Source organism: Pan paniscus, chromosome X (genome assembly GCF_029289425.2).
Source record: "Pan paniscus chromosome X, NHGRI_mPanPan1-v2.0_pri, whole genome shotgun sequence".
NCBI lineage: Eukaryota > Metazoa > Chordata > Mammalia > Primates > Hominidae > Pan > Pan paniscus.
The window spans coordinates 38732058-38744458 of record NC_073272.2 but is presented as its reverse complement, the minus strand read 5'-3'; the positions used below and the strand labels follow the sequence as shown (position 1 = coordinate 38744458).

General features: G+C 37.4%; 1 protein-coding gene across 5 annotated transcripts in view; it reads left to right on the top strand.

The window, feature by feature from the left end:
• The window catches only part of LOC117977530 (lanC-like protein 3), a 291833-nt gene that overhangs the window by 80772 nt on the left and 198660 nt on the right, over positions 1 to 12401 (top strand). For 3 of the 5 annotated variants that reach the window (XR_010111307.1, XM_063601935.1, XM_063601933.1), the window contains one exon: positions 1828 to 1879. The exons of the other annotated variants lie outside the window; for them this stretch is intronic. Coding sequence is in view for 2 of the 3 variants with exons in the window: in XM_063601933.1 (XP_063458003.1) it covers positions 1828 to 1879 (52 nt within the window). In the remaining variant the exon portion in view is untranslated. The remainder of the gene's footprint in view (positions 1 to 1827; positions 1880 to 12401) is intronic. 5 annotated transcript variants of the gene reach the window in all.

Here is a 12401-nt window from a genome sequence, read left to right as displayed (position 1 = left end):
CTCTGAAGCAATAGCCTGAGCTGTATGTTGACCTCTTATAGTCACAGCTGGAGCAGCTGGGACACAGGGCACCAAGTCCCTAGACTGCACACAGCAGAGGGACCCTGGGCCCGGCCCACGAACCCATTTTTTCCTCCTAAACCTCTGGGCCTGTGATGGAAGGGGCTGCTGCAAAGGTCTCTGACATGCCCTGGTGACACTTTCCCCATTGTCTTGGTGATTAACATTAGGCTCTTCATTACTTATGCAAATTTCTGCAGCCAGTTTGAATTTCTCCTCAGAAAATGGGATTTTCTTTTCTATTGCATTGTCGGGCTGCAGATTTTCTGAACTTTTATGCTCTGTTTCCCTTTTAAAACTGAATGCCTTTAACAGCACCCAAGTCACCCCTTGAATGCCTTGCTGCTTAGAAATTTTCTTCACCAGATACTGTAAATCATCTCTCTGAATTTCAAAGTTCCACAAATCTCTAGGGTGGGGCACAATGCCACTAGTCTCTTTGATAAAACATAACAAGAGTCACCTTTGCTCCAGTTCCCAACAAGTTCCTCATCTCCATCTGAGACCACCTCAGCTGGGATTTCGTTGTCCATATTATTATCAGCATTTTGGTCAAAGCCAATCAACAAGTCTCTAGGAAGTTCCAAACTTTCCCACGTTTTTTCTGTTGTTGTTGTTGTTGTTGTTTTTTTTTCAGAGCTGTTTAAACTGTTCCAACCTCTGCCTGTTACCCAGTTCCAAAATCACTTTCACATTTTTGGGTATCTTTTCAGCAGCACTCCACTCTACTGGTACCCATTTACTGTATTAATCTGTTTTCACACTGCTGATAAAGACATACCTGAGGCTGGGCAATTTACAAAAGAAAGAGGTTTAATGGACTTACAGTTCCACATGGCTGGGGAGGCATCACAATCATGGTGGAAGGCAAGGAGGAACAAGACACATTTTAGGTGGATGGCAGCACAATCTTGGCTCACTGCAACCTCTGCCTCCCGGGTTCAAGCGATTCTCCTGCCTCAGCCTCCCGAGTAGCTGGGACTACAGGTGCCTGCCACCACACCCGGCTAACAAAATTTGATTTTTTAAATTGATGGATAAAATTGTATAAATTTATCATCTACACCATGATGCTTTAAATTATATATAATATACATTTTGAAATAGTTAAATCTAGCTAATTAACAAATGTATTATATCACATAGTTATCATTTTTTGTGCTGCAATCCCATATTTATTGCAGCACTATTCATAATAGCCAAGATATGGCACCAACATAAGTGCCCCTAGTTGGATGAATGGATTAAAAAAAGTGGTGTATATACACATGGAATACTATTCAGCCTTAAAAAAAAGGAGATACTATTATTTGTGATAGCATGGATGAAACTGGAGGACATTATGTTAAGTGAAATAAACCATAATGTAATTATTTTTGTGTCCCACTCTCTCCAGGCCTGTTGATTTATGCATAATGGCTATTGTAATGAATAAGTGTTAGTCAAAGACAGAGTGAAATATTCAGAAGAGGGTCAATTTGTTTAATTCTTTTAAAGCAGCATACTGCCACCTTCCTGGTGCTGATTGCACTCTGTTTTTTTTTGTTTTTGTTTTTTTTTTAATGACCTGCTCTCCCCATTACTCCTTCCTACTCTCAAAACCCACAAAATCAGGCACTTCAATGAATGAAAATACTTTGGGGCTTTTATCAAGATGAAGATGTACCACTTTGTTACTGATCAGAAGAACTTGTAAAATGGAATTTTCAATACTTCAAAGCTATTTCAGGTCAGTTTGCATGAATGATTTTGTATGATTCTATACAGATCTATGGAGAAGTGAACCCAGAGAATTTGCACTGACACCCATGGACGGAAGGTATGTGAAAGTAACTTTTAATTGCATATTTCATTGACCTTAAAAAAATGAGTCTCATCTTTGGTACTGAGTAAAAAATAAAGATTCAAATGTATTATTATCCAAACAAATTATCCAGCCTATTTTATGGTATTATTGAAATCACGCACTGTCTACACTCTGAATTCCTTTGGCAGTGCTAAGACAACTACCATCCTGCTTTCTAGCAAAAGGAGTGGAATGTAGTTAGGAGATAAAGCATACCTTCTGCAAGTATTTATAGTGTTTTGTTTTCATACATCACTTTGAAATTGCCACGTTTATAGTTAAGAGAGATAAAATGTATAATTTAAGTTGGCTTATTAAAATTGCTGAATTTTGTGTAGTTTTATGTTAGGAAAGACTATACTTATGCCCTTATAAAAATGTTACTATCACAGAAAGTGTTATGTGTCTAAACAGCTATTACTTTCCAAATAATCCCAGACTGGACACATCTCAAATAATTCCAAGTATACCATTATTTGTGAGGAATAAAATTATTTAATTACACACACACACACACACCAATTCTTAATATGTTCTTGTTATTTCTGACAAAAATAAATATTGAATTATTCTACATTAATGAAGTACTGAGTTTTAGATTTTGAGAGTTTTTCCAAGAAAATGTTTAAAAGCACTTTTAATTATATATAATATTTATGTATTATTTTTATATTAAATATAATTAATATAGTTAGAATTTTGTCCTCTCTAAATCTCATGTTGAATTGTAATCTCCAATGTTGGAGGTGGGGCCTGGTGGGAAGTGTTTGGGTCATGGCAGAAGATCCCTTATGGCTTGGTTCTCAAGATCATGAGTTCTCACCATATATGGTTGTTTAAAAGCATGTGGCATCTTCCCTCCATCATTCCTCTTGCTCCATCTGTCGCCATCTGATATGCCTGCTCCTGCTTTACCTTCTGTTATGAGTAAAAGCCCCCTGAGGCCTCCCTAGAAGATGTCAGCACCATGCTTGTACAGCCTGTAGAATCATGAGCCTCTCTCTCTCTCTCTATATATATGTATATACACATATATGTATGATCACATATATACATATGTATACTTATATTTAAGTGTGTATGTATACATGCTTATATTTAATTGTGTGTATCTTTATATGTATACTTACATTTAAATATATATATATATACACACACACACACACACACTTAAATGAATGTGATTGTACACGGTACAAAATAAAATTCCTTAAATAACAATGTGTGTAGACGGTACAAATTGGAGATTGCATGTATTCTAGGCCCACTTTGTTAATAACAAAAGGAGCCATTTTATCCACATTTTGGCTTAAATGAAGAACTTAGTATTTATATTTGTGTTATATTCTGTTGAAAATATATTTTTTATTGTTTTTACTGCTTGCTTTGTATATTTTAAGTCCTCATGAAGAAGTTCTTTTTGAAAATATTCACATATCATAACAAATTCACATTTCATTTGCAATCAGAAAAGTTGGGAGGCAGGAAAACCAGACTTTGACATTGCCATTCTGTATTTGAAAGCATTCAGGTATTCAGCCATTGAAACTCATTCACAGTATGTTGGTGGTAGACCAGAATTAAAATCAGTTCTTCTGAATCCTTCTCATTTGATTAATAGCTTAGTAGTCAAATTGCTCACTACAAATATTATTTTCACCCCTGGAATAAAGTTAAAGCCATGCATGCTTCTGAAGCAGAAGTCTATGATTACATAAACAGTTGTTCTCTTTGATGCTGGTATCAAAAATAATATTTTCCAGGTCAACAAAATGAGAAATAACAAATTGTTGGTAGTTATGAATCCTCTGAGAGACAAACGGATGAACGCCCAGTGGAAATGAACAGTTCGCTGCTGGCACTCCACCCCTCCCATGTGTTCATTATTTTATTTAGTGAGTTTAAATGTGGACTCCCTGACAATTATTTGGCAAGGCCCATATCATCACTAGTTAACTAAAATGCTCCCCTCTCTGTCTCAGTTTCCTTGTATCAACACTTATGCAATGTATAATCCTGTGAAATCAGTAAGTTTCCCACGTGTTTTCACTTTGGATAAAGCTAGGGAAATTGTTAGCTAAAAAATAAGTATTTTTTCCAAGTGCATATGTCCTAAGAGCCCTTTCAGACACCCTTAGAGGAATATAAAATAACGGATATAAAAAGAAGCATATTAGCTTTTATAAAATAGAATTCAACTGAGATTCTGTGGATAAGGGGAAATAAAAAGAGAAAATTTTAGAAGTTATAAGGTAAGAAATAATCACTGTTCAATACAAGAGAAAGCGAAGGTATTTTCTCAGACCCAGAACATATACCAGGCACTCACTTTTCACAATTGATCATGATATTGGGCAAAAATAGAGAGCTCTAAGGGCATATGGGAACTGTGCCCTATTAGAACTGCAGCTCAGCCTCTTATAGATGCATTTTTATTTAGAAATGTGTATATTGCAGTGATGACTCTCAGAACATAAGCCACAAAACATCTGGCAATACTTAATACCACAGCCCATCTGCTGCCATCTTTGGCTGCATAAAAGAAGTAACGTCCAGTTCACAAGAGGGTAGATTCCGACGGTATTGATCAGAAACCAGTTCACTGTATTCAATCTAGGTATAGGCTGAGAGCATAAACCCAGATCAATGACTTAAGGATGCCAGTAGTATTCTTCGATATTTTTAAAGTCAAGAGTAAAGATGATTCTAAGAGACACCAGTTGCATTCTTCAAAAAATGTTACGGCTATTATGGAGAAAATAATTTGATTTTGTTTTGTTTTACTATAAAGTAATACAGATCGGAAATCACTAGATGTATGGTCCAGTGCCACAATAAATCTTTATACCCACATTAAAACTTTTGGGGTGGCATGATAGATTACTAAAACCTGATTTGCCTGTAGATTTTTGAAAGAAATTTTTAGACCATTTTAAATGTCCCCAGACACTGAATATACAATGTTGCATAAAGAAGGGAGGATGCATAAAGCCTATCTTCTATCTGCTAGAAAGAAACAGTGCTCCCATTGATGTGGGAGAAAGTAAGGACTAAGACCATCTTCCCAAATTTGAGTCAAGTCATGGGGAGGAGTAACGGTGCAGGACACAGTAACACCATACTGGAGAGCTTGCCAGACATTTTTCTGGGAACTTCATTCATTCATTCTTTTAGCAATAACAAATGAGGAGATACTGAACATCAAGCACGAAGATACTGGGCTAGAAACTATGGGCATAAAAAATACAAAATAAATACTGAAGATGTAGCTTCTGAAATGATGGAATAAGGAACATGTTAGACTCCCTCCCTAGTAAAGCAATTAAACCAGTGAAAATTATAAAAGAAAAAAATATTTTGAAGTCTCTGGAGATATTCCTAAAACCACAGAGCATTAGGAGACACATTTGTTAAAGAGAATTTACTAAGTTTTGGTCAGAACACCGAGAGTGTGAGGCATTTGAGCCACAACTTGGTCCGTTATCCATCCATTCCCAGTTATTTGTTCCAAAAGTTCTACCCCAGGCATGTGCAAAAAAGAATATGGTAGATCCCTTTCACCCAGCTGCCTGGGGATATATTTTCGTCCGAGGATGTGAAGGCTGCTGCTGTGTCTCATTCCTCTTACTTCTGAGGTGTGGAAGCCTTGTTCTAGGTGTGCAGAAGAACTGGTCTCTCTTCTCACACCTTATCTCCACTCATAGGGTTAAAGGTCTACCTTAGGTACTGCAGGCAAAGGATACTGGCCCCAACTGTCTAGCTACTACCTTGCTGGTAGAGTGGAGGTTCCATGTCTGGAGGGGCAAGCTGACAAGACTGGGGCTGATATTCCAGTCCCCAGTGCCCATTCTTAGAATAGGGGTGTTACTCTGGAAAAGTGGGTTCCCACCAGCAGCTTCAGTGCAGAGACACAAGGGTTCTGTCCAGGAGTAAAGTCAAGCTTTAAGAGTAAATAGCTCCTCAGTTGTGCATGAGGGAGTGGACATTATTTGGAACAGTGAGTGGAGAAGTCATGCCTAAGTGTGTTGTTGAAAACAGTGAAGACCTTGGTGAACTATGGGTGGTATTTCTGATATAAGCAAAACAACAGAACAGCCGGAATTTAATAGTGATTACCAGGGAAAGAGATAGCCAATGTAGAGTCTTCCTAGGATCACAGTCAACCCTGTTTGTGAAGCCTGTGGATATACACTATGCTACACCCACTCAGAAGCAATCAGAGAAAGACATGGGGCAGAGCCATAAACAGACCCATTTATGCAGGGAAGAAGTCTTTTTGGCACAAGGTGCTTAAATAAAACCTTTGAAAAGACACTGACTGAACAATCAGCTACTCTAATTCAGGGGTGACTCCTAAAAATACGGGCTTAGAAATAATATCACGGTCATCCATGATTGTATGGAAGACTGAGTATATGCCCAAGGCTGCACTCTATACAGAGTTACCACTAGAGGGAACCACCAAACTACTAGTGCCAGGATGAATGGGGCATAAAACCGTAAACTCCTTGAATTAAGATAGTAACCTTCAAGCCACACAAACATCTCATGGTAGAGAGTAAACATGTATCTAGTGAAATGGGGCTTAAGTGTAATCTTTGTGAAGTAAGTGCCTTATAATTACACAGGGGTGACCCCCCAGATAGTCAGGTTGAAAGACAAAAATAGAAAAATAACTCAGAGGCTACACGCTGAGTGGGAAATAGACTTACAGGAATAGTTCACCCAAGACATTAAACAAACTAGCAAGTAAAAAACCAGCAAAGATCACAACCACTTCTGGAGTGGGTCAGTACCCAAAGTTGCAATAATAAAATATCTAAAATGTCAAATTCTCAACAAAAAAATACGACACATGCAAAGAAACGGTAAAGTGTGATGCATACACAGGGGGAAAAAAAAAAACCAAGGCAGGCACTAGAGAGGTATTTAGGGCTGGCAGTGCTGCAGAACACCTAAGGGGCTGAGGGACACTCTGGGGAGGTGTGGAGAGCCCCAAAGTCTGGTCTACGTGACCTGCCAGGGGTAGAAGTGGCGGGGTACATGCCAGCCTCCCATGGTACACCTGCCTGATATGGTGCCTGTGGCACACAGACCTGCCAGGAGGAGGGGCCATGACCTCCTCCCTGTTTCCTGAGGCAGCTGCTGCTGAAGCTTCACTGCCTCCAGAATCCTAGCTGCAGGAGATCACATGATCCCCCATGGACATGTTAGCTGGCAGGGAGAACTGTTGAGAGTGGTGGCATGGGCAAGACTCCAGGCTTTGTGGAGTCCAGAGGGCTTGGTGCAGGAATGGCTGCAGTGGACCACAGCCACAGGTGCCCGTCCCCTAAGGCTTGCCATGCTCCTCTAGGTGGCATTGGCCTTTGGTGACTGTCGGACCTGGACAGAGCAGCATGCTCTTGGCTGTGGAATGGGGCCAGTCTATCTGAAATCCCCCTGTCTGAGCCTTTCCTGGAGCCCCAGCCTGGCTGCACCTGCTTACAGTGCAGACTTGAATACCCAACCAGCATGCTTCCTGGGGGCAGTAATTAGCCCTCAGGTTTGCTGTACTGAGTCATTATATTCACAGTACATGGCACTGAGACTGGTCCTTGACAACCCTTAGCAGATGATACATACTCTTCTATTTATAAAAGTTTTTGAAATTAAACTTTATAAGCAAGCAGCTTATAGCCAACAGTTTTATAATCAAGCAACTAATTTTGAAATATCTTCTTTCTCCTACAATTCATACGGAGAAAACAAGGAGAAATTTTACAAGTCACAACTTCCAATTATATTTTCATTAAAACTAGGAGACTCAAAAAATCAACAGATTCCCAGTTGTATATACATTCCATCAAAGGTGAAGCTACGTGGGAAGCATGACATTGTGAGGGGACTATGGGGAAGAACAAGGTGGGCAGAGGAGTTCTAAGGGCTGGCATGTCCATACATCTCCAGCCAATAGTTGCCTCCCAAATGAGAACATCTCACTGAGAGGGAACCAGTGTGAGCATAACTGAGATTGAACACCTCAAGATCACTGGAGAAGGAATAGAGAACTAAGGCTCAGAAAGTGCTCAGGGGCCCACAGGTGGCAGATAGCAAAATCTTCCAGTAAAAACAGTTTCTAAGAATGCATTGTGGTGTAAGCAAGGGCTGCGATGGGAACTCAGAGATCCAGGATGGCAAAGGAAGTTCACCTGAACCAGGCTGTGCTCTAAGAGCCAGAGCAAAATTGGCTACAGAAAGGACAATACCTTAAGATATTCACTGTAGGGACAGAGGAGGGAGCTGGAAGCTGTGACGCTTGGAATACTACCCTAGCATACCCTGTATCTTCCATCCCATCCTCCTATTAGAAGTCTAGAAAAATCCATCCCATTTAAATACAGGTAACAAGAAATGAGGAAGCTTTGCCTACACACAAGAATACTATAGGATAAACAATGAACAAGAGCAACATATATTTCTACACAAAGGGAATAAAACCTATCTGGAAATGGCTTCCACAAAGCAGATGAAAATTATAACTTAATATTATAATAAGAATTAAAACAACAAACAGAAAACTTACAAAATCAAATCCTTGAAAGAGCAATGATAGTTATGCAGGAATACTACAAAGCATACATCTAAGAACTCAGGAAAAGATGACCAGAAAACAGGAAGTGATGGCCTGAAAATAGAAAGCACACTAAGGGATACAGGGGAAATAAATAAAAAGCAATATCTACAGAAACATGGGTAAAAAAAGAGATTCAAAAATAAAATTAGTTCTCGTTGTGGAAATTGAAGATTATACATACGGGGATAAAAATGTAGATAAGCCTAGAACATCTGGTCACACTGGTAAACAAAAAAGTTATTAAATAATATTTGAATCATATCAAATCAACTAGAGAAGAATTGCATCTTCCCTCAAATGGGACATTTCGAGAATGAATAATAATAAATGTAACAAATGGAAAGCATAAATATGTTTTAAAATATGTTTACACTCATAAGTATTTCATAACATATACACCTGTACACACACACACACACACAGACACAAACACACACCCCATCACATTCATTGGTCAACTTGGGGGGATGAAAAAAAAATTCATTCATTTATTTGAAAATAAAATAGTGTTTTTCTTACCTTTCCAGCACAAATGTTATCTTAAGGTGTTTCTTTATAGAAGCATTCTAGCTAGTAAGTGAAGAAATAATAAAACTAGAATACCATATTTTTGTAACTATAATTGGAAAAAACAATGCCTATCAGTGGTTGTCATCATAACAGAGAGTGCACCAGGTATTTTGGGTCTTCTAGCAAAAGGGTGCAATACCATTTATGAAGCTGTTTTGCTAAAATGCAAATCAGGATATATATATAATCAACAATTTACATAAAACACAAGAGAGTGCGGAGCATGTTCAACTAACTAAGAGGGATGCAATTAGTCAAATCCAGATTGAGTGAAATACTACAAAACAACCAATTCAGTGTTTTGTTTTGTTTTGTTTCCACAAAAATAAATAGCAGAAAATAAGAGTGGCATTCTTTGATAAACAGAAAGTCAAAAATATAAACTTGCTATGTACGGGCATTTTTGGAAATATAATTCAAACAAACTTTAACAAAACATTTATAAATAACTGAGGAAGTTTAAACATTGACTAGATATTGAATGATATTAAAATATTATACTTACTGTTTATTATTGATAATGATATTCTTTGTTTTCAAAGATTCTTGAAATGTATCTTTTTGTTGAGCGATACATTCAGAAATATCTGCAGATGAAAAATATGATGACAGGGATCTACTTCAATGTAATTCAGAGGGTGCAAGGGGATTGGGTGTGTATTAGTCCGTTCATTCTCACACTGCTATGAAGAAATACCTGACACTTGGTAATTTATAGAGGAAATAATTTTAATTGACTCACAGTTCCACATGGTTTGGGTGGCCTCAGGAAACTTACAATCATGGCAGAAGGCAAAGGATAAACAGGCACTTTCTTCTTCAGAGGGCGGCAAGACAGAGTGAGTGCAAGCAGGGGAAATGTCAGACGCTTATAAAACCATCAGATCTCAGGTGACTCACTCATTATCATGAGAACAGCATGGGGGAAACTGCCCCCATGATCGGATTACTTCCACCTGGTTCTGTCCTTGACATGTGGGGATTACAATTCAAGATGAAATTCTGGGTGAGGACACAGCCAAACTGTATCAGGGTGTTAACGAAGCAGCTGGGTGAATAGCTGTAACAACTGAAGCTCATTATACTGTTTTCCAAAATTTATAATATTTCTCTTAAAAATCATTAAGCAATTTCTATACTAACAAATAAAAGGAATACTCCTGAAAGATATTTATTGTAGGAATTATATAGAAGTTTTCTTTAGGTTAGGGAAATTCTATATATTCCTAATTTACAAAGTTTTTATTATAAAGTTGTGTTAAATTTTGTAAAAAATGGTCTCTGCTTCTGTAGAGATGTTAATATTTTCATTTTTAAGCCATTTATGTGGATTCTATGTTTCTATGTCTTTTATATTTTTTCATAATGTCAGTCTCCCATTTTATTTATTATTTTTAAATTTTTAAATTTTTTGTGGGTACATAGTAGGTGTATACATTTATGGCATACGTGCGATGTTTTCATACAGGCCTGCAATGTGAAATAAGCACATTATGAAGAATGGGGTATCAATCCCCTCAAGCATTTATTCTTTGTGTTGCAAGCAATCCAATTATATGCTTTTAGTTATTTTAAAATGTATAATTAAATTATTTTTTGACTATAGTCAATCTGTTGTGCTGGCAAATACTAGGTCTTAATCAGTTTTTCTAACTATTTTTTTGTACCCATTAACCATCCCCACATCCTCCCCATCCCCCTACAGCCCTTCCCAGCCTCTAGTAACAATCCTTCTTTTCTCTATGTCCGAGAGTTCAATTGTTTTATTTTTTAGCTCCCACAAATGAGTGGGAACATGTAATATTTGTCTTTCTGTGCCTGGCATATTTCACTTAACATAATATCCTCCAGTTCCATTTATGTTGTTGCAAATGACAAGATCTAATTCTTCTTTATGGCTGATTAGTACTCCATTGTGTATATATACCATATTTTAAAAATGTATTCATCTGTTGATGGACCCTTACATTGCTTCCAAATCTTAGCTATTGTGAATAGTGCTGCAACAAACATGAGAGTGCAGATAACTCTTCGATATACTGACTTCCTTTCTTTTGGATATATACCCAGCAGTGGGATTGCTGGATCATATCGTAACTCTACTTTTAGTTTTTTTGAGGAACTTCCATACTGTTCTCCATAGTGGCTGTATTAATTTACAAATCCCTCCAAAGGTGTATGAGGGTTCCCTTTTCTCCACATCCTTTCCAGTTTTTATTATTGCCTGTTTTTGGATAAAAGCCATTTTAAATGGGGTGAGATGATATCTTACTGTAGTTTTGACTTGCATTTATCTGATGATCAATGGTGTTGAGCCCCTTTTTATGTACCTGATTGCCATTTGTATGTCTTCTTTGGAGGATTGTCTATTCAGACACATTGCCCATTAAAAAAAATCTGATTATGAGATTTTTTCCTATAGAGTTGTTTAATCTTCTTATATTCTGGTTATTAATCCCTTGTCAGATGGATAGTTTGCAAATATTTTCTCCCATTTTGTGGGTTGTCTCTTCACTTTGTTTATTGTTCCCTTTGCTATGCAGAAGTTTTTTAACTGGACATGATCCCATTTGTCCACTTTTGCTTTGGTAGCTTGTGCTTGTGGGGTATTACTCAAGAAACCTTTGTCCAATCTAATGTCCTGGAGAGTTTTCCCAATGTTTACTTTTAGTCGTTTCATAGTGTGAGGTTTTAGATTTAAGTCTTTAATCCATTTTTATTTGATTTTTGTATATGGTGAGAGATAGGGGTCCAGTTTCATCCTTCTGCATATGAATATCCAGTTTTCCCAGCACCAGTTATAGAAGAGATGGCCTTTCCCCAATATATGTTCTTGGTGTCTTTGTAAAAAATGAGTTTACTATAGATGCATGGATTCATTTTGGAGTTCTCAATTCTGATCCACTGGTCTAGTGTTTTTATGCCAGTTCTATGCTGTTTTGGTTACTATGGCTCTGTAATATTAGCTCAAGTTAGGTAATGTGATTCCTCCTGTTTTGTTCTTTTTGGTTAGGATAGCTTTGGATCTTTTGTAGTTCCATATAAATTTTAGGATTGTTTTTTCAACCGCTTTTGAAGAATGTCATTGGTATTTTGATATGGATTTTATTGAATCTGCAGATTGCTTTGTGAATTATGGACATTTTAACAATAGTGATTCTTACACTCCATAAACATGGTCCATTTTTCCATTGTTTTGTGTGCTCTTAAATTTTTTTGCATCAATGTTTTATAGTTTTCCTTGTATAGATCTTTACTGTCTTTGGTCATGTTAATTCCTAGGTATTTCATTTTATTTGTAGGTATTGTTAA